Source organism: Aegilops tauschii, chromosome 4, assembly GCF_002575655.3.
Source record: "Aegilops tauschii subsp. strangulata cultivar AL8/78 chromosome 4, Aet v6.0, whole genome shotgun sequence".
Lineage (NCBI taxonomy): Eukaryota > Viridiplantae > Streptophyta > Magnoliopsida > Poales > Poaceae > Aegilops > Aegilops tauschii.
This window is the reverse complement of record NC_053038.3, coordinates 92,992,083-93,011,669: the sequence shown is the minus strand read 5'-3', so window position 1 is coordinate 93,011,669 and position 19,587 is coordinate 92,992,083. Positions and strand designations below refer to the sequence as shown.

The 19,587-nt window shown below is 45.5% G+C and overlaps 3 protein-coding genes across 4 annotated transcripts; all 3 read left to right on the top strand.

Moving 5' to 3' along the window:
• Positions 1 to 429: 429 nt before the first annotated feature.
• LOC109739518 (large ribosomal subunit protein uL3) lies at positions 430 to 7,383 on the top strand. Of its 2 annotated transcripts, XM_020298605.4 has the most exons (12): positions 430 to 685; positions 1,226 to 1,339; positions 1,565 to 1,678; positions 1,798 to 1,955; positions 2,221 to 2,311; positions 2,468 to 2,533; positions 2,672 to 2,767; positions 4,968 to 5,067; positions 5,710 to 5,820; positions 6,009 to 6,313; positions 6,406 to 6,815; positions 6,904 to 7,383. In XM_020298605.4, the coding sequence occupies exons 1-12, from the start codon at positions 632 to 634 to the stop codon at positions 7,160 to 7,162; spliced, it is 1,878 nt and encodes a 625-aa protein (XP_020154194.2). In that variant the 5' UTR covers positions 430 to 631; the 3' UTR covers positions 7,163 to 7,383. The 2 variants fall into 2 exon arrangements, with proteins under 2 accessions (XP_020154194.2, XP_020154157.1); XM_020298568.4 differs by lacking the exons at positions 430 to 685; positions 1,226 to 1,339; positions 1,565 to 1,678; ... (2 more) ...; positions 2,468 to 2,533; positions 2,672 to 2,767 and adding an exon at positions 4,662 to 4,789.
• Positions 7,384 to 9,568: 2,185 nt separating this feature from the next.
• On the top strand, positions 9,569 to 15,477 carry LOC109739496 (uncharacterized). Its single transcript, XM_020298587.4, has 11 exons — positions 9,569 to 9,766; positions 10,365 to 10,489; positions 11,651 to 11,731; positions 11,823 to 11,911; positions 11,988 to 12,062; positions 12,183 to 12,241; positions 12,328 to 12,396; positions 14,432 to 14,683; positions 14,772 to 14,852; positions 14,936 to 15,010; positions 15,092 to 15,477. The coding sequence occupies exons 2-11, from the start codon at positions 10,367 to 10,369 to the stop codon at positions 15,160 to 15,162; spliced, it is 975 nt and encodes a 324-aa protein (XP_020154176.1). The 5' UTR covers positions 9,569 to 9,766; positions 10,365 to 10,366; the 3' UTR covers positions 15,163 to 15,477.
• Positions 15,478 to 15,947: 470 nt separating this feature from the next.
• Positions 15,948 to 18,225, top strand: LOC109739487 (leucine-rich repeat receptor protein kinase MSL1). Its single transcript, XM_020298575.4, has 2 exons — positions 15,948 to 16,832; positions 17,649 to 18,225. The coding sequence occupies exons 1-2, from the start codon at positions 16,042 to 16,044 to the stop codon at positions 17,983 to 17,985; spliced, it is 1,128 nt and encodes a 375-aa protein (XP_020154164.1). The 5' UTR covers positions 15,948 to 16,041; the 3' UTR covers positions 17,986 to 18,225.
• Positions 18,226 to 19,587: the final 1,362 nt, after the last annotated feature.

Here is a 19,587-nt window from a genome sequence, read left to right as displayed (position 1 = left end):
CCATGTCTTATAACGATCAGCAACTTGTGCCTCGCCGTATATGCATGTCAGTCTCCACGGTGAGGGGCCAAGTTCATGAATTGTGCAGTCTATATTATACCTAGAACAACCCACAATCTCCAACTTTATTTCATCATTCCAAAATATTACAAGACCTCCACTCCTACCAGTACTTCCTACTGCAAAAACTTTATTATAACCGAAAGACTGAGCCAACAATTCGGCACGTGCTCTAGGTAATTGTGTTTCAACAAGACATAACACGGCCGGGGTAAATTTGGTGGTGAACTCACGCACCTCTCGAACTGTCGTGGGATTACCCAAACCGTGACAGTTCCAATAAAAGAATAGATGGTTATAAACGTCAAAACCGGTTTAGGTAACCCATACATACTTAGAGGCCCAGCCTGTGAAGCCTGTAAGCTCACTCGGCCCATTAATGTGGGCCACCAACTTATTGGTCCAGAAATAATTTTGTTTGCCCCGGTCGTCTTCTCCCTCGGCGGTGCCACCAAACCGGGCGAGCGAGCGAGCGGAGGAGGAGGTGTTCAGATCAGCTCATCGCTCCCTCCCTTCCTTCCCCGGATCCAGCTGCTCCCGATCGAGATCTGCCCCGGAGGGCGATGAGAGCATGACCCCCGCGCAGGACCCCTTCTACATCGTCAAGGACGAGATCCAGGATTCCGTGAGTGACCTCCCTCCCCACTTCCCCGCTCCTGCACCCGCCCGATTTCATATTTAATTTGTTTCTAGTTTCTACATTTCGCTATTCACGAATCTGGGATGTTATGCTCTAGCCATGATCCGCGATTCTTCTGGCTCCTACGAGGTCCGGTAATGTGGGTTACCTGTATTGGGGCTTTGTGGGTTCGGATCCCGGGTGCATGCGTTTACAGCTTTGGATCCATTGCAGGACTTGGTGAATATTGACGGTGTAAATCTGAGATGGAGACCAAACATTTTGGGTGTGTGCTACCTGCTGCTTAGTTTACGTGCATCTTGTGCATGTTTGGTGTCCTGCAGAGAAGCTTGTCTATGATGCCTGATTGCTGCATATATGCATACATCCAGAGTTTTCTGTCCATTGGGTTTTGAATTTTTTGTTGACAATAATGTATTCCTTTCCCTTCCTGTAAAATTATTCTCAAGAATTCCTAGAACCAGTCTCTTTATTTTCTTCCATGATGTCTATAACAACTTGTTTCATTGCCCCATTGTTGTACAGATTGACAAAGTACAAGATACTTTTAATCAATGGAAGCAAGCACCTGAAAATACAGGAGAGTATGTGCATCTTACCAGAGAACTGCTAACCACCTGTGAGAGCGTCCAATGGCAGGTACACTAGTTTACAACCATATCTATAGCAATATTCTAATCCTTTGTCCGGGATGCACCGAATCCATCTTAGGAATATTCTTATTGTATTTGTCATATTTTGGGCAATGATATCGTATTGATAAGGTTAAGAGTTGGTCGTTGTACAAATCATGTGCTCATCCTTTTGTCGTATTTACCGTGTTCCATTTCTGAGCTGTTTTCTGCCTTTAATGTTGCAATTAAGGTGGATGAGTTAGAGAAGGCAATTTCTGTTGCTGAGAGAGATCCAGCTTACTATGGACTTAACGAGGTTGAAATTGGGAAACGGAGGAACTGGACTAGCACCGCCCGCAACCAGGTATGTTATTACAGAATATTTGCCAATGTTGCTGCTAACATGAATGATTAAGCTACAACCCGAAGTTCAGTAGCAAATTGAATATGATATAGTATGTAACGAACTTGAAAATGTTCTAGGTAGTATCCATACGGAGGAATGTTGAAGCTGGAAAGCACAAGACTGCCTTTGGACGTTCAGTCAATCCTTCTGAACTAGGCAGATCCAAGCAGCACATTGCTCAGGATAACGATGACTTCATTGCTTCAGAATCTGATCAACAGATGCTCCTGATGAAGTAACTTCTATACAAACTTAGCTTGTCTCGTAAGATCTATGTTTGCCCATATATCTATTGAGAACGAAGAAATTAAGACTTAAAGATAAGAACCTAAGACTTAGAAAATGAATTGAACTTCTTCCTCACGGAATCATGATGTTGTAAGTAGAAGCTCTGCATTTTACGTAATGCTACCTTCCAGAGGACAATTCTAGTTTTTTTTTCGTACTTGTATGAGCTGCTCTTAAACTACCATTAATAAATGGTTGTACTTCTGCAATAGGCGTCAGGATGATGAGTTGGATGCGCTCAGTGCTAGTGTCCAGCGAATTGGAGGTGTAGGTCTCACAATACACGAAGAGCTTGTTGGACAGGTACTCGCTAACATTAAGAATATGGGATGATTTAGATTTCCTTTGTTGGCTGCTTTCTTTTCCTATATACATGAAGAGCTTGGTTAACTATATTGTGCCATAAGACGTCATGTCTTTCTCACATCGGTACTTATCTCCTTTTTTTACATTCATCAGGAAAAACTTCTAGGTGAACTAAGCCTCGACATGGAAACTACCTCCAACCGGCTCGATTTTGTGCAGGTATGCCTTATATCTTTTACTATAGCCCAGGACACGTTGTTTGGAGTTCCTTGCATGTTTTTGCAACATATTACTGCAGCGAGCACAAATAATATATATTCCAATGGACTGAACTTCTCCCCCGTTTTTGATTTGCAGAAAAGAGTGGCTATGGTTCTGAAAAAGGCCAGCTTGAAAGGGCAGATCATGATGATAGCTTTCTTGGTGGTTCTTTTCATCATCCTTTTCGTTTTGGTATTCTTGACTTGAGAGATGGAGTTTAAGTTGCATGAGTATTTGCCATCAGGTGTAGAGATTATAGCACATAAGTATAATTGATTCATGTAATTGTGTCTGGCCGTTATAGTTTTGTTCTTCGGGGATCTGCCTTTGCCAAGTAATATCAAAGTCATTTTTCGTGTAATATGGTGAACTTCAGTTGCATCTATACCAATGTGTGTTGTTCCCCACTATATTCAATATAGGAACTCACTGAAACAGAACATAGAGATAAAGGAATGGAACTACCGCACATCCGACACTTAATGTATGATCCTGATACGATTGACAATCTGATGGATGTGCTGCACAATCTGACGGATGTGCTGCACTTTATGCTATGCATGGATGGCTGGACATATAGTGTCATACGAAAATCGCACACATACAAAGGCTTTTTCGTGTTGGGTTTGTGCTAATCTTTCCCACATCTGTTGATTCCTTCTCCTTCCTCTTCCTTCCCTTGCAGTGTCACCGTATTTGGCATATCTTCTCTCGTGAACCTCATAACCCCCTCATCCATCGTTATTGATTGTGCCATCGTCACCTTTGTCCTCGTCGACTTCGCCTCCTTATATTCACCTCTCCTTTATCCTCCTTCGCACCTTCTCCTTCCCTGGTTGACCTACTTCCGTCCCATCCGCTACCCGTAGCAATTTGATGATGGCTAGTGTTGTAGGGTGCGTGTTCTAATGCTCTCGAACATGATTTTTTGAAGAGAAAAATATAGTTACAATGAATGCCCATAGGAGACACACAGTTTGAGAGTGGCTGTGGAGCCGTACTCAAGAATGAAAGCTTTCATTTGAGAATAGAATACACTGCTTTTTCATCTTGTGGTAGTACTGCATGTAACTTACAGACGTGAAGTTCTCGACATAAAGAAAGGGGAGATGATTTTGGAAGCTATTACCCTATTAGTGCTTTAAAACAGCAAAATATTGAAAGGTGCAGTGCAGATGTTCGGTGACTAAAGCAGCCAAATGTGATGCTTAACCATAACACGGGATTCTACGTTGCACTTTACATTTTAAAGATCGATCTGATGGAAGAGACTAGGCAGCACATTATACGTCAACAGTTCCCCTCACGTGTGGCTCCCTCAGGCCTTAACGGGGACCGAAAGTGGGCTGCAATTTAATTGCACCAGCCGGGTCTTGAACTCAAGACCTCTTAGCTCCGATACCATGTAGAAGTGCATACTCTAACCATGCAACCAAAAGACCGATCTGATGGAAGAGACTAGGCAGCACATTATACGTCAACAGACACGGTAACCAACTCGCGACCATCCATCTCCTACACTAGGGATAAAGGTTACCGGATCAATCATACTACTGGTGACGACCATCGAAGCACCATTGTGATACACCTCACATGTTTGACAAATCCCTCTAAAGCTCCTCGATAGACTTACTAACGTTTCATCTACATGGAACTTCAGGAAGGCCGCTAGTGGAGTGCTCCAGTGTGGGATCTTCTTACACACCTATTGCAACTTACGCGGACAAATAAGAACAAAACAACAAAATGTCGATGGATTTTGGAATATACCTTCATAGACCCCCTCGTTTGTTTTTCACCAAGAAGGCATTTTAGGAAATGACTCTTCAAAGCCCTCATATTCAGAGGTTTTTTCATAATAAAAGAAAAAGTACAATGATATATGCAAGTTTAGACTATCTTGATGCGGCTTGGGTCGACATACGTCATCGACCCTCCCAGCTTGAGCCAGGCCTTATAATTTTTTTATGGGGGAGAGAAAGCAGAGTAACCTTTTCTTTTCCTAGAGAACACATTGGGCCGGAACCCACACGTAGAGCAGAGAAAACGGGCCAGGCCTCATTAGCCCTAGCAAGATCCGCAAGGGGCATTTCCGTCCGACCGAACAAAACCCTCACCCTGGGGTCCCTCTTTATATAAGCTCTCCTAGGGTTTACGTGCCCTCCTCCTCCACACACCACCCTCCCCCATCCGCCGCCGCCTCCACCTCCGCAGGTAAACTGAGCCTCCTCCTCCCTTTCCATCGTCTCTGCTCTCTTCTCACCGTCGACGGCGGATGGCATTTCGTTGCCGCCAGGCTCTGCCGCCGCCGCCCCAAGTCGTGAACTCGTGGTCGTTTCGTTGCGCTCTTGTGCTGCCTGGATCTGATGGATTCCTGATTTGTTATCCGCAGGGGAAGGAAGGGAAGATGTCGCACCGTAAGTTCGAGCACCCGAGGCACGGATCCCTCGGTTTCCTCCCCAGGAAGCGGTGCTCGCGCCACCGCGGAAAGGGTATGCCTGCTTGCTTAGTTACTCTCCACCTGCAGATGTAGCCGTGCTATGCTCTGTTTGTATGTTGAGTAGATCAGTGAGGCGAGCCGGCTTGTTAGGATAGATTGTTTGGGTGCGTTGCTTTTTGTTGGAACATGCTTGGGTTAGTGGCCTTTTCATGTGCGGTAGTAGGCTCGTAACTAGGAATCCATGCCATAATTTCGCGTCCATAGATTTCCTCCTGACCTAGTCCTTAGTTGGAGTTTTCAATTAGTTTCTGTGCAACCTGTAATCCTTAATTTGCACGTTTTCAATTAGTTTTGTTGTTACCGCAATGCTGTTTTTCATGTGTATGTAAGGAACACAGCCGGTAAACTATTGTTGACAACATTTGTCATAGATTACACTTGCATTTGTGCACCAGTTTTCAGTCAAATTTTGCTAGTCTGGAAAGATGCCAAATACTAGCACATTCAGCAAATGTTTACTGTAGTAAATTGCTTCTTTCAAATTCGTAGTGTTTTTAGCTTTCCCTGTGATTACATCAGTGGCATGTGGCACACTGCTTGTTTGATTCTTCAATGCTGCTTCCAGTCATTGCGAAAATCAGACATTCCATTGATTTTGTTATATCAATCTAATATTTGCCTGTCTTAATTGCAGTGAAGGCCTTTCCCAGAGATGACCAATCCAAGAAATGCCACCTCACTGCCTTCCTTGGCTACAAGGCTGGGATGACCCACATTGTGCGTGAGGTTGAGAAGCCTGGTTCCAGTATGTTTACTAACTTCTGTCTATGTTCACGTTCTTTTTTTACCCAATTGAATCCTTACCACCATTATTGCTGTTGAAATGCATTCTAGCGTTACAGAAGTTGAATCATGAATCTGTTAGTTAACTCTATTTGAATTTGTAAATGGCTGTTGCATATGTGTGATAACACTCCATTTGATATTCCACAGAGCTACACAAGAAGGAGACATGTGAGGCTGTCACCATTGTTGAGACACCCCCGATTGTTATTGTTGGACTTGTTGCCTATGTGAAGACTCCTCGTGGCCTTCGTACTCTCAACTCTGTCTGGGCACAGCATCTCAGCGAAGATGTCAGGAGAAGGTTCTACAAGAACTGGTGCAAGAGCAAGAAGAAGGCCTTCACCAAGTATGCTCTGAAGTATGACAGTGATGCTGGCAAGAAAGAAATCCAGATGCAGCTTGAGAAGATGAAGAAGTATGCTACTGTTGTCCGTGTTATCGCCCATACCCAGGTCAGAAATTGTCTTGGTACTTTCTATCTTTTGCCCTTGTTGTTCACTCGTGACAGTAATGTTACTCATGTTGCTTTCTTCATGTGATACAGATCAGGAAGATGAAGGGGTTGAAGCAGAAGAAGGCTCACCTCATGGAGATCCAGATCAATGGCGGCACCATTGCCGATAAGGTCGACTATGGTTACAACTTCTTTGAGAAGGAAGTCCCCATTGATGCAGTCTTCCAAAAGGATGAGATGATTGACATCATCGGAGTTACCAAGGGTAAGGGTTACGAAGGTGTTGTGACACGTTGGGGTGTCACCCGTCTTCCCCGCAAGACCCACAGAGGTCTTCGCAAGGTTGCCTGTATTGGTGCCTGGCATCCTGCTAGGGTGTCCTACACTGTTGCTCGTGCTGGTCAGAATGGATACCACCACCGAACTGAGATGAACAAGAAGGTCTACAAGATTGGCAAGGTTGGACAGGAAACTCATGATGCCTCTACCGAGTTCGACAGGTGTGTTTTTGTTTTGTCTGTCATCTATGTACTTTCTGGTTTGAATTGGATCTGGTGATGATCCTTATGCACTGGTTTGATCTTACAGGACCGAGAAGGACATCACTCCCATGGGTGGCTTCCCTCACTATGGTGTGGTGAAGGCTGACTACCTGATGATCAAGGGATGCTGTGTTGGCCCCAAGAAGCGTGTGGTGACCCTCCGCCAGTCCCTGCTGAAGCAGACCTCTCGTCTTGCCCTGGAGGAGATCAAGCTCAAGTTCGTCGACACCTCTTCCAAGTTCGGGCACGGTCGCTTCCAGACCACGGACGAGAAGCAGAGGTTCTACGGCAAGCTCAAGGCTTGAGCTGTTGCTGCGCATCATCAGTTATATCATTTTGTCAAAACGAACATGTGATACTTGGATACTTCCCCTGCCCAAGTTTTGTACTAGCTGATGTTTTCAGAATCTGTCTCATCTATGAATTCTTCGTGTCATGTGCTACTGTTATTGTGATTTAGCTGTTGAAACCTAGTAAGAGTCGTACCTGGTTGCAAATTTTCTGAAATGAGTTTGCTTGCCTAAAAGGTTGTTTATCTAGTTTTCTGCGATCTTTGAATGAATGTGTAGAAGCCATTTTCATTGTTACCGTACCGGCTGTTAGAATTAGGTCTGCTTGCCTAGGGCTTTTTTGGTACCAATCCATGCCGGTAAGTCTTTTCTGAACCAGACCTATTGTAGTAGGAAAACGATTCACATCGGTCGATTGCAGCGCCGCTCGCTTGCTTGTCATCATCTCTTGGTTGCGCGCTGGTCGCCATCCTCTCTCAGCTCCTTTGATTTTATTTTTTTGCAAGTTCTCGATGCTCGCACGTTCGCTCGTCGCCATCCTGTACCGGCCACCTCTTTCCTAACTCATGTTCGTGGCCATTCTCTCTCGGCTCGTCCTACGTGTAGCTCCAGTGGCTTTCTCATCCCCACCGTTGATCTCCGGCACGAGTGCCTCCATGCCCGCCGCTAAGCTATGGTCCACCACCACTAAAACCAGCGATGGCGAAAGCAGCAACCGGCGCGCATAAGCTACGACAGTGCCAGTGAGGAGGGAGGGAAAGCTGCAATCGGCTCCCATGGAAGCTACAACCGTTTTGCTTCGATTTTTGCTAGGACCGACGAGATGGCAGGCTGCAATAAGGGAGCCGAAGTTACGACTGGCGTGTGTGGATGCCACGATGCTGACGTCGAGATGCTGCAACGGGCCACCGCCATGCTACGATGGGAATCACTAGGAGTTGCAAACAGACGATCATCGTTGCTGTAACCAGTGATGGTGAGCATCGGTGATGCGATTTGGGGGGGGGGGGGGGGGGGGGGGGGAGCTAGAACAACAACGACGACAACGATGGCCGAGCAACATCGGTACCACCCGCAGGAAGGGCCAACAAAGTTGCAATCGAGCTGCGTGTAGGGGTGATTTCACGTCTAAGAGGAACGCATCAAGCGGTTTGGATGTGGCTGGCCTGGAGCTCGCGCCAGTTGACCAGCACGGAGCATTGCTCTATGAAGTACTTTGTCCGTTTCATAATATAGTGTATATGGATTTTTTTGGGAAGTCAAACATTGCAAACTTTTATCAAGTTAATTAATAAAAAAGACTATTTATTCCTATAATATCAAATATATATATATAATATGAAACTACAACTTATAATGAATCTAAAGGTATATATTTGGCATTCTTAGATGTAAATGCCGTTCTCCACAAACTTGATCAATTTGTGAAGTTTTTTTTCCCGAATGTTGGCAGGAGAGCTGCCAAATTCATAGATCAGAAGAAGGCATTACAAGAACACCCTCAAAGGAGGAATGCACCGCATAAAGACAAGTGCCAAAAAAGAAGAAAGAAAAACATACTGCTCAGTTTATTATGAAAAACCGGGCAAAAACCATAGGAGCGCCTAGCTAGACTAGACCTAAAGCACCACCATACATACAAGAAGCCGGAAAGTGAAAACCACACAGCACACCCGGTCGAGCACTCGAGCACCTACGCTGCTACCAGAGTGCACACCGACAACCGCCGTATTGTACCGGGCTGCCAAGAGCATACATGCAAACCTCGAGGACACCGAAGAGGAACGATAGGTCCGAAAGAGCGAAAACCTATGCCGCTTCGATCCCACGAGCCTAGCTGACATAGCTCGTCCGACGTTACTGGCATGTGAAGGGTGCTCCTGCTGCTCTCAACGTCGACCAAGCAACCGACTCCAAACGGAAGCACCACCGAAGACTCCATGCTCACCAAAACGCCGCCCCCTCCAGATCCACCGCACCGCCCCCAACCAAGTGCTCTGTCACCAGAATTGCTCCAAAGCAATGAAGTAATGACACCACATGTGCCACCATTGCATACGGTTTTCACCGGGAGGCAAGAACATGGAGCAGGAGAGGTGTCAGATCCCCTTGATAGCGTCCCCAACAAGGAAAATCATACCCGAAAGCATCATTCGCCATTCGCCCAGGCCGAAGTCGAGCATGACTTTTGTCGGGGAGCTTAACACCTATGCCGGGGAGCGACACGGGGCTCAGGTGGTTCAATTTGTGAACTTTGTCTTCAAAAAGAAAAGAAAAATCTATATGCACCGCTTGAGGGAGTATCGTTATCACAGGTGACGCACGTGTCAGCAGGCAGGCCCTGTAGTGACGCGGAGCCCCTCCCGCAGTCCCACTTGGCTGCTGGCCTCAACTGACAGTGGCACGCCGTCCCTCCTTATCCTCGAACCGGTCCATCGAGACCACACGTCCACGCAATCGCCCGAACGAACGTCTAGAGCGCCTCCACGTCACCCGTAGGGACCGTAATGCGTCCATGAACCCGCACACGCCACGGTAGGTTCCCCAGTTCCCCCTCCGTCGACCTCGAGGACCCCTCCTCACTCTCTCCGCAGGCAGAGCGGAGCAGCGAGCCCGAAGGTGCGATCGATTCCTTCCCCCCTCTCCTCCTCCTCCTCGTCCCCCGTCGATTCTTCATTCGATTCGTGCGGCGGCGGCGGCGGCCAGGAGCCGATTCGACCCCTCGCCTCCGCCGGGGAGCGCGCGTAGGCGGCAGAGGCGACGTTGCCGTCGAGGCCCTGTTCGCGCCATTCCGTGACGCGGAGCGAAATCCGTGTCGCCGCCGTCACTCCGGCAGCTTCCTTGGGTCTGCGCCTCAGGCTGCTTTCCTGGATCAGGAATTCGGGGTATCGCGGGGCCATTTGCTCCTTCGTGCTCCCTCTTTCCTTTCGAAGAAATTCGCACCGTGCCGTCATGGCGTGCCTTCCTCGGCTTCTCACTCCGTTTCGCGTGGGTTTAGCTTCTCATCTCGTGTATTGTTTGCTGCAACCGACTGCTGGGGTTAGGGTTCTTGGGGGGTGCATGAATCGTGGCCGGCGGTTATCCGATTTATCTCGTCGCCTCTTGCGTTTTTGTATATCCTTGCGTCTCATCTCCTTTCATGCAGTGCCTACCTTATTTCTGTGTACTTTGTTTATGCTGCTGCTCTTGCCATGCTAAAACCTATCTCGATTCATAGCAATGGATAGATACCAAAGGGTGGAGAAGCCTCGGAATGAGACACCCATTCGTGAGAATGAGATCAGGATCACTGCGCTCGGGAGGATGAGGAACTATATCGGCTACGGGATGTCGTTGCTTGAGGTGATCCCCCTTGCTATGCTTTGTCATTTCGCTTTGTCCTTATCTGGTGTTCACTTAAGCAGTAATTTATTTGTATGCTCGTTTCAACTTTTTATTTATTTGTATGCTGTTCCACAATCTGGGAAATGCCTCGATAGAGGGGATATGGGACACTGCTTCACATGTATTTAATTTATCATTAAGTGTTGTGTTTCTAGTTGCCACCGAGTATGATGTTAGCTTTTTCATTTATAATTCTACTAGGTATGTATCCGTGCGTTGCCAAGGGGGGCTAAATATTTTTTAACACAATAAGAGGATCATATGGGATAAATCTTGATGCAAAGCAAATAGACAAAATAAGATTACGTTTTGGTTACAAACTATAGATTTCCAGCTATTTCTTAAACTGATAAAATAGATATGTGCCCATGATTAATCTGCTTTATTGGGTTACCAAATGCTAAGAGTTTGATTGATATTTATTTACTTCTGGCCGTGAATTTTATTGTTATTTATTGGATTACCAAAGATGACTGATCAGTACCAGGTTTTTTCCATCAAAAACAATTTATTGATGGACCGTGGATTTGTTTCTAATTTGCTATACATAGATTGATCTGGTTTATTGGGTTGCCAAAGATTGGTTTGATGAAACCAGAAGGGGTGAAAAGCCAAAAAAATCGGTGGAGGGTGGGAGGTTGGACGAAGGATGGACAAAACTGGGTGAAAGATGGAACCTTAGGTTCTTTTTAAGTAAAAATAAATAAAGTAGAGACACCTGCCCGACTTTGGGTTTTCTTGGTTAATATTCTGTAGTGCTTCTTTGTCCACTACTTCCTGTTCGACCCTGACAACGGAACTTTATGAAGCCTTTCAGTTTGTCTTTGTTTCACTTACTTGCCATTCGATCTTGATGCCTGAAGTATGTGCATGTTATCAGCTTAATAAAATGATATGAACTTGTGTGCAGTTCACATGAATGTCGAAAAGCTACCTTCATATTTGCATATACCACTTCAGTCATTATTTTCTGAAAACCTGTTGGTGGTCAGTGGTCAACAGAATTTTTCAGAATCCCTAAATGGTGTTATTAATCTTGATTTCATTTTGGTTGAATTCATAACTGAACCACTTTTTTTTCTTGCTCCTACTGCATATTTATTTGCATGCATTTTTCAGGAAAATGGGCATGATGAGATCACTATCAAAGCCATGGGACGAGCCATAAATAAGACGGTCATGGTTGCTGAATTGATCAAGGTTAACAGTAACTTCTTCTGCCTTAAAATATATGTTATCAATGTGGTTATTTTTTGTTTGTTTTGCTAATTTGACACATAATGTTCCTCAGAGAAGGGTTGCTGGTCTCCATCAGAATACGTCTATTGAATCTGTTGGCATCACTGACACATGGGAGCCTCTGGAAGAAGGCCTTGTCCCGTATGGATGTACATATATTCTTTTCTTCAGAAAAAGAAGAAAGATTTATTGCCACACTAATGCACTTTTACCACAGGCTAGAGACAACTCGTCATGTATCAATGATTACCCTAACATTGTCCAAGGAACCATTGGATACGTCATCTCCAGGGTAAGGCAAACCCTGTCCTTTCGCTCATTTTTGTACAACCAGATATTGAATCAGTTCAGATTCAGCCGCTTTGAGTTCCCTTAGCTGATTTGTCTGCGTATTGTGGGTATATACCCTTAGGTACCAGCCACCCATACCAGCTGAAGAGGTGAAACCTGCTTTTGATTATGAACATGAAGGTGTTGCTCTGAGTTGATCCGCTCCACCGATTTTTATTTGTCACATATATCACCATTTGATCACAACGTCCTTCATGGTAATTTAGGATCCTTTCCCTCTGCTCGTGGGAGAGGTCGTGGTGGACCTGGTGGCGGCCGAAGGGGCAGGGGCAGAGGTATCTTTTTTTCTCATGTCTTTCTGAGCACACAACTTTCAGACAGTAACTCACATGGCCCTCAGACACGACCGTATCTTTATAACTTTAGCATTCCATGTTGCCAAGTTACAGTATCTTATTACATAATACTCCCCCTGTAAAGAATTATAAGAGCGTTTATATCACTACTTTAGTGCTCTAAACGCTCTTATATTTCTTTATGGAGGGAGTACATAATACGGTATACTCCTTTACACCCTGTACTTTTCACATGTGACTGGTTTGTTTACCTACCTTCCTAAGAACTGACCTATCTCTATATCTTATATAGACAAACCCCACAACAAGTCATCAATTGCTATTTTTCTGTGCATGTGTGCTGCCACACCATCCAAATTTTTATAGCCATTGGATTTGCTAGCCTGGTCAACTAACATCCCTCCGATTTGAACGTGAGAGTCACTCTGCCCTGCAACATGCATAGTGGATTTTAAATGCCACTACATTTAATTTATGACACGCTCAACTTTTTTATACTATTTTTTGCTTTTTTGTTTCTAGATAGAATAGTTTAAATCTTGAGGGGGAATTCATTGGGTATCATTTACTCCCTCCGTTCCTAATTTTTTGTCTTTTTAGAGATTTCAAATGGACTACCACATACAGATGTATATAGACATATTTTAGAGTGTAGATTCACCAAATAGTCGTTTTGGTGGACGAGCACCTAATAGCTCGGTATCGCGTCCTCAGAAGATGCTTTGGGATGGCCCATATCGATGTATTAGTGCGAGGTGCAGATAGGTGAGTTCGTTGTATTTATGATGTATTTCATCCACGGAAAGCGACATCTGGGCCACCGTAGTTAATTCACAGGACGCGTTTTTGCTGCTTGACTCATGTCTCGTGTGGGCTATGCATTTCCGCCGGAGTACCAACACAGGTTTTGGTACAGCAGATACTCAATTAAGTATAGTTTATTAATATTGCAATTACTCTAGAAACACAAATATTTTATGTTTAGGAAAATGTACCTCCATTGCCCACAAATATTTTCATAGTTATGCTCTCTCTCCACATTCAAATATGTTCATCAACCAAGTATTAGGATAAACAAATTGATTTATGCTCTCTCTCTCTCCCTCCACATTTAAATATATTAATTAACCAATATGTAGTACTCCCTCTGGTCCTTTTTACTCTGTGTATTAGATTTGTGTCAAGTCAAATTTGCAAAGTTTGACCAAATTTCTATTAAAAAATATCAACATCCACAATACCAAATATGTATATTATGAAACTACATTTCATAAAGAATCTAACAATATTAATTTGGCATTGTGAATACTGATATTTTTTATAAGTTTGATCAAAGTAGAGATACTTTACTTCGGGCAAAACTTATATGCAGACTAAAAATAACTGGAGGGAGTACTGAGATTAGCATCATTGCCACAACAACAAAATCCGCGGAATTTTTTTTGCGGGTGAACAAAATCCACTAATTTAACTCCATTTTAAGCTTTGAACGAAGTACTTACTGAGAAACATCAAGAAGATTTGAACGGAGTAGTATGAAAGAGAAAGGATGTGGGACGAGTGGACGGCATCGTATCAGTAATTGCTCACACTGTTTGGGCTCAGGTCCTCTGCCACCCATGCATGGCACATTTACTCCAACCACCAGCCCATCGTATCGGTTTGTATTACTGCGAGTTCTGCCGAGACAATTTCCCAGCGGCACATCACGAGGCAGATATGAATGGTCCAGATACCGACACCCAAGGTGCTCATCCGCTGAAAATCCGCTCTCGTAGATTCACTCATTTTGCTCTGTATGTAGTCACTTGTCGAAATCTCTAGAAAGACAAATATTTAGGAACGGAGGGAGTAGTTTTCTTGCATTCTAAGTTCACAGTACTTCAATTGGCTCCATTTTCTGGACTTAATTTTCAATCTACAATTTATAAGTTTGTCCAGAGTACATGAGTTAGTTTCTAGCAACAAATCATATGGAAAACTATGTTAATTCTGTGATCATAAACATGTACAGCTATTAGCAATGGACCCCCTCCTTATGACTGGGGTGAAGAATGGGAGGAGGATGGAGACTATTACTACAATGGTAGAGGCAGAGGGAGAGGCCGGCTAAGAGGAAGGGGAAGAGCCCGTGGCTACTATGGAGGTGGTCGACGTGGTGGCTATGGCTATGATTACGGTTATGGTGGCAGGGGCGGCTACTATGAAGAGCAGGGTGGATACTTTGATGGCGAACCAGATGAGTATCACCCCCCTCCAGGCCGTGGTAAGCTCAGTCTGATGTATCATCGTTTCTGTTTTCCATTTTTGCATGCCTCTATCTCACATGGCTTATGTTCCTCATGGTTTCGCAGGGCGTGGCAGGGGAAGAAGAATGGAGCAGAGTGAATACTACAATGGCGAACCAGATGAGTATCGCCCTCCTCCAGGCCGTGGTAAGCTCGGTCTCACGTACCATCTTTCTGTGCCTTTTGCATGCCCTTTCCTCTCATGGCTCCTATCCTCCATTGCTTCGCAGGGCGTGGCAGGGGAAGATGGATGGAGCAGAATGAATACTTCGACGAACCTTATGAATACCCCCCTCCAGGCCGTGGTAAGCTCTGGCGTGACATATCATAGTGCTGTGCTTCTTGCACCCCCCTACCTCTCATCACTCGCATTCGTCACCTCACAGGTCGTGGCATGGGAAGAAGGGGAGGCCCATGGCGCGCCCGAGGCCGCGGGCGTGGTCCGATGCTAGATTGAACTGGGGCATGCAAACCGCAAGCCATGAAGCTAGCACTGCTGCGCTTAATTACCTAATAATGGTTTTTGCTTACGGTGTTGCTCCATGTATGGGGCTCTCTGACGTGAATCTTTATGGCCTCTGATGCTGTACGACTTGCCGCCGGGCAAATTTTATGTGGCTTACCTGTGGTTTGTTTAGCTAGGCCAGCCAGCAAAGTACCTCAACACCTAGTAGAACGTGTGAAATACCTGTATGTTTCAGCCTCCCGTGTAGTTATCTCGGGTTTTAGCTCTCTGTGGATGTGAGTGCCGAGTAGGCTTGTTTGCTTCGAAGTCTGCCGTGTCTCTTTCGCTTGTTGGAGCTAGACAGAGAAATTAGAGAAGGGAGATAAAGGTGAGAGTTTGGTAATGCGGGGGATCACAACATAATCTCATCTCGTGAACCTGTTTCACTGTTGGACTGTTTGGTTAGCCGCTCTCCGTATGAATTATGTCCTGATTTCTTACAAAGTTTAGGATCAGGAAGTACAGTGTAGCAAATAGGTACAGATTTCAGCCATCGCAAACTAAGCACAAAACAGACGCATGTTGCGGTTGAAACTGAAGCGAAAGCCCGTCGAACACAAAGTATACTGTGACATCATATCAGATTCTCCTTCAGTATTTTTTACCAAGTGCATCAAAATCTAGAATATACCTGTGCGTATATATACACGGCCTGCAGAAGAGAACGAGGAGACTCAGCAGTCAAAGTCTTCCTCCCAGGAGAAATAGTCAACCGCAATCCGCCGAACGTTCTTGACTCCACGGGCGACTCTTCCTCTTCCTCTCACTCTCACGAATCAATAGCCTTAGCCCACATCTTCCTCCCCACTTCCGTTACCCGGCCCTGAAGCCATGGACGGCGTGTACGAAGCGCTGGTCGTGACCGTGGCTGCCTTCGTAGGCATCTCCGTACCCTGCCTCCTCGTCGCCTTCCTCTGCCGCCACCGCAAGAACCGCCTCCTCGAGCCGGACCACCGCTGCTCGTCGTCGTCGTCCCTCCCAATCTCCGCCCCGGTCGGGATATCGTCGGAGCTCTCCTCGTCGTGGTCTCTGTACGGATCGGCCGTCGACTCCTCCCTCAAGAAGCTCTCGCTCGACGACCTCGCCAGGGCCACCGGCGAATTCTCCCCGGACAACATCATCGGCGACGGCAGCTTCGGGTTCGTGTACCGCGCCGTGCTCCCGGACGGCGGACCGGCGGTGGCCGTCAAGCGCCTCTCCGCGGACCACGCCGCCGGCGCCGGCAACCGCGAGTTCCGCGCCGAGCTGGAGGTGCTCGGCAGCCTCAGCCACCGCAACCTTGCGCGCCTGCTCGGCTACTGCGCCGCCGGGCGCGACCGCCTCCTCGTCTACGAGCTCCTCGAGCGAGGCAGCCTCGACGCCTGGCTGCACGGCGACGCCGCCTCGGCCGGTGGCTCGCTCCCGTGGCCCGCGCGCCTCCGCGTCACCCGCGGCGCAGCGGCCGCGCTCGCCTTCCTGCACCACGACCGCCACCCGCCCGTGCTCCACCGCGACGTCAAGTCCAGCAACGTGCTACTCGACGAGGGGTTCGAGGCCAAGCTCGCCGATTTCGGCCATGCGAGGGTTGTCACCGGCGGTCCTGCCGCGTCGCAGCTCAGCACGCAGGCCGCCGGCACAGCGGGGTAATGCACTGGCCTTCTTGCAGATCACTTCACTTCAGAGTTCACATTTTGCACATGTTTTCAGTGTTGTATACCAAATCAAGTTTCAAATAGACCCGTAAACCTTTTAGAGCACGAATGCATCAGACGACATGAAATTCGACTGAAACTAGTGAAAAGTTGGATGAGGCCTAGTTTAAACTGAGTTTGCAGTAGACCCACCTCGTCCTGCCGTCTTTTTATATGGAAAACAAATACTCCTATATAAAAAACCGAGACTATCTAGGACTAGCGCTTGAAGGTGTACTTGACTCCGCGAAGCGTATACGGTTTGCTCGCACCCATGTGATCTCAATATCGTACGTAAATCGCTATTCTTGATTATGACCAACAAGTGAATTTTTAGAAAAGTTCAATGACCACTAATGAATTTTACTCAGATTTATGTAGCCCAACATCGTTTCTATGGACGCAGGAATGGTAACACCTGCCAAGCTAAGTTTTTCTAGGACGCCCAAAATTATTATCTAACTACTTATGTGGTTGCATGTTTTGCATTTTTGTTTACATATAAATACAAGGAGTGGTTTAAAGTTATGCATAGAAGACAAGCTCAGTGCAGTGAAGTTGAGTATGTTGTAGTTACGGTAGTATGGTTTAACGAATTTTAGACAACAAAATACTACTACTAGTTAGATTAAAACATAAATGGACACATAGTTCGGTATTACAATGTCTTTAGCAAACACCACATTTCTCATATTTTAGACCATTGATAGGATTACTGTGCTTCAAAAAGGATATATGTGATCTTATGTTTATGCAACTGTCACAAAGGTACATGGCACCAGAGATACGTGAAGGCGTGGGAGCAAGCGTGAAAGCAGATGTGTACAGTTTTGGCGTGCTAATGATGGAGACAGTGACCGGTCGACGACCAAGCTGGCCAATGAAGAACATTAGAGGTAAGGAGGTAGAACTATTGAAATGGGCAAGGGAAAAGGTTGAGGCCGGCATATCCTCGGAGATTGCGGATCATCGAATGGGTTTAGAAGGGGAAAAGGAAACAAAGGAGGTGAAAACTTTCTTAGACATCGCACAAAGTTGCACAGAGGAGTCTCCTAAGTATCGACCGACAATGAAAGAGGTGGTAGAGAGGCTCAATAGGCTGTGAAAGTCTCAAATCAAATGTTCTCTCTAATGAAGATTGAATGGCAACAAGAAAAGCTCAGTGGATTGACTATGCCATGATCAGTTTGAGTTCCCCTACTATAATGTATAGGTCTTCTGCTAGTACTTAGTTTGTTTTACAAATTGTGCGTACTTTGTGTATGAGGAGCTGATGACATGTGTGAAAAACACATATGTATTTCGAGTTGTACAAGGAAAATGGGCGACCAATATGTCTTACACCCTTCTAGGCACCCCCTCACCCCCGCTGTACACACACCACTACTCAATTCTAGCACCTCCAGTAGGCATCTTTCTTCATTACCAATCAATTCAAGTAAATGATAACTTGAAGGTCTAGAGCATCATCCAGATTTCCATATCCATGCTCTAGCTATCAAGCAATAGAGGCGGAACAAGTCACAAGCTAGGTAAAACTGTTGAAACTATGTATCAACTATGTAGCTCGTACACATAATATGAAAGGTTTAGCAAGGTGCGAATGTTTTTCCAGCTATCTATTATACTTGTTTGATTAAAGACGAAACCCATGTATGAAACTGTTTACCAAGACTCTCAAACTGAACTATCTCCCTGCAATTCTAGTGTTGAGAGGGCACTTTCTTCAAACACTTACGCATACAATACAAAATGCATTCTCAAAAGATGAGGGAGAGCATTACTTGAACGATTACCTAGTTACTCTTCTTGTAAGAGAGTTCTTTATAAAGTATTGCATAATTCCATCCAGTGGCGGCATCAGGACCCAGGTAGCCTGGGCTGCCACCTTGGGCATGGCCGAGAAATCCTTCATGGACTGTAGCTACAAGGCCGGTTTGGGCCGATCCTGACTCTGCCATTGTTTCCACCCTTTTCCTTCTAAGCATGAAAAATAGAGTTACGGTGTAATTTTATCTTTTGTTATGTATTTTATGTTATTGGTTTGGAAAGTTGTGCAAAATTGCCCCCTCTATCATTAAGAACCCGGATACAACTGTAAGGTTGGTTTCAAAGATGCAACGCAACAAGAGACATGTGGATGCCAAATTATTGCTAGAAGAACAACTGAACAATTTCAAGTGAAAATTATAAAACATGAGAGCTATTCCAAACCATATAGGAATTAATTTTCAAGTAAAATTATATGCTCAAAATTACAAGTGGATTATGTCGCTTATGCAACAATTTCCCCCGTTGAATGATTTTCTCCATTCTCTTTTGTTAGACTCTTTCCCTTTGTCTATGGAATAGATTTCTCCAAATTATCTTTTGGTAGCGGTCTGCTATGAGGTTTTGCTTGATTGTAAGAGGGAAAAAAATCTACGATAGTAAAATACCCAAGGGGATCCCCTCTTTCCATTGGGATATCTTCTCCACCAGAACATTATCTGGCAGTTAACGAAGGAGGTGAAACCCTAGGCACAAAGTCCAAGTTTCCGAATAGCTTAGACCTAACCTCATACTGGGTTAGCATATGACTCAAACTCACTTGTGGCTTTGTCCTCGCCTCGGGCAAAAAGGTAAGACGAAGTTGCTACCACATGGACTATTGAGTTTATATGTTGGTGTCCACTCACTTTTATAAGTTAGCGAAGCGAAGTTATCA

Excerpts from the sequence above, each read along its gene's own strand:
- LOC109739518 (XM_020298605.4), top strand. The coding sequence starts at position 632 with ATGACCCCCGCGCAGGACCCCTTCTACATCGTCAAGGACGAGATCCAG. Across the intron at positions 2,534-2,671 it reads ACCGGCTCGATTTTGTGCAG|AAAAGAGTGGCTATGGTTCT; the intron begins GTATGCCTTATA and ends TTTGATTTGCAG. Across the intron at positions 6,314-6,405 it reads GTGTTATCGCCCATACCCAG|ATCAGGAAGATGAAGGGGTT; the intron begins GTCAGAAATTGT and ends CATGTGATACAG.
- LOC109739496 (XM_020298587.4), top strand. The coding sequence starts at position 10,367 with ATGGATAGATACCAAAGGGTGGAGAAGCCTCGGAATGAGACACCCATT. Across the intron at positions 12,063-12,182 it reads TTGGATACGTCATCTCCAGG|GTACCAGCCACCCATACCAG; the intron begins GTAAGGCAAACC and ends ATATACCCTTAG. Across the intron at positions 15,011-15,091 it reads ATACCCCCCTCCAGGCCGTG|GTCGTGGCATGGGAAGAAGG; the intron begins GTAAGCTCTGGC and ends GTCACCTCACAG.
- LOC109739487 (XM_020298575.4), top strand. The coding sequence starts at position 16,042 with ATGGACGGCGTGTACGAAGCGCTGGTCGTGACCGTGGCTGCCTTCGTA. Across the intron at positions 16,833-17,648 it reads CAGGCCGCCGGCACAGCGGG|GTACATGGCACCAGAGATAC; the intron begins GTAATGCACTGG and ends ACTGTCACAAAG.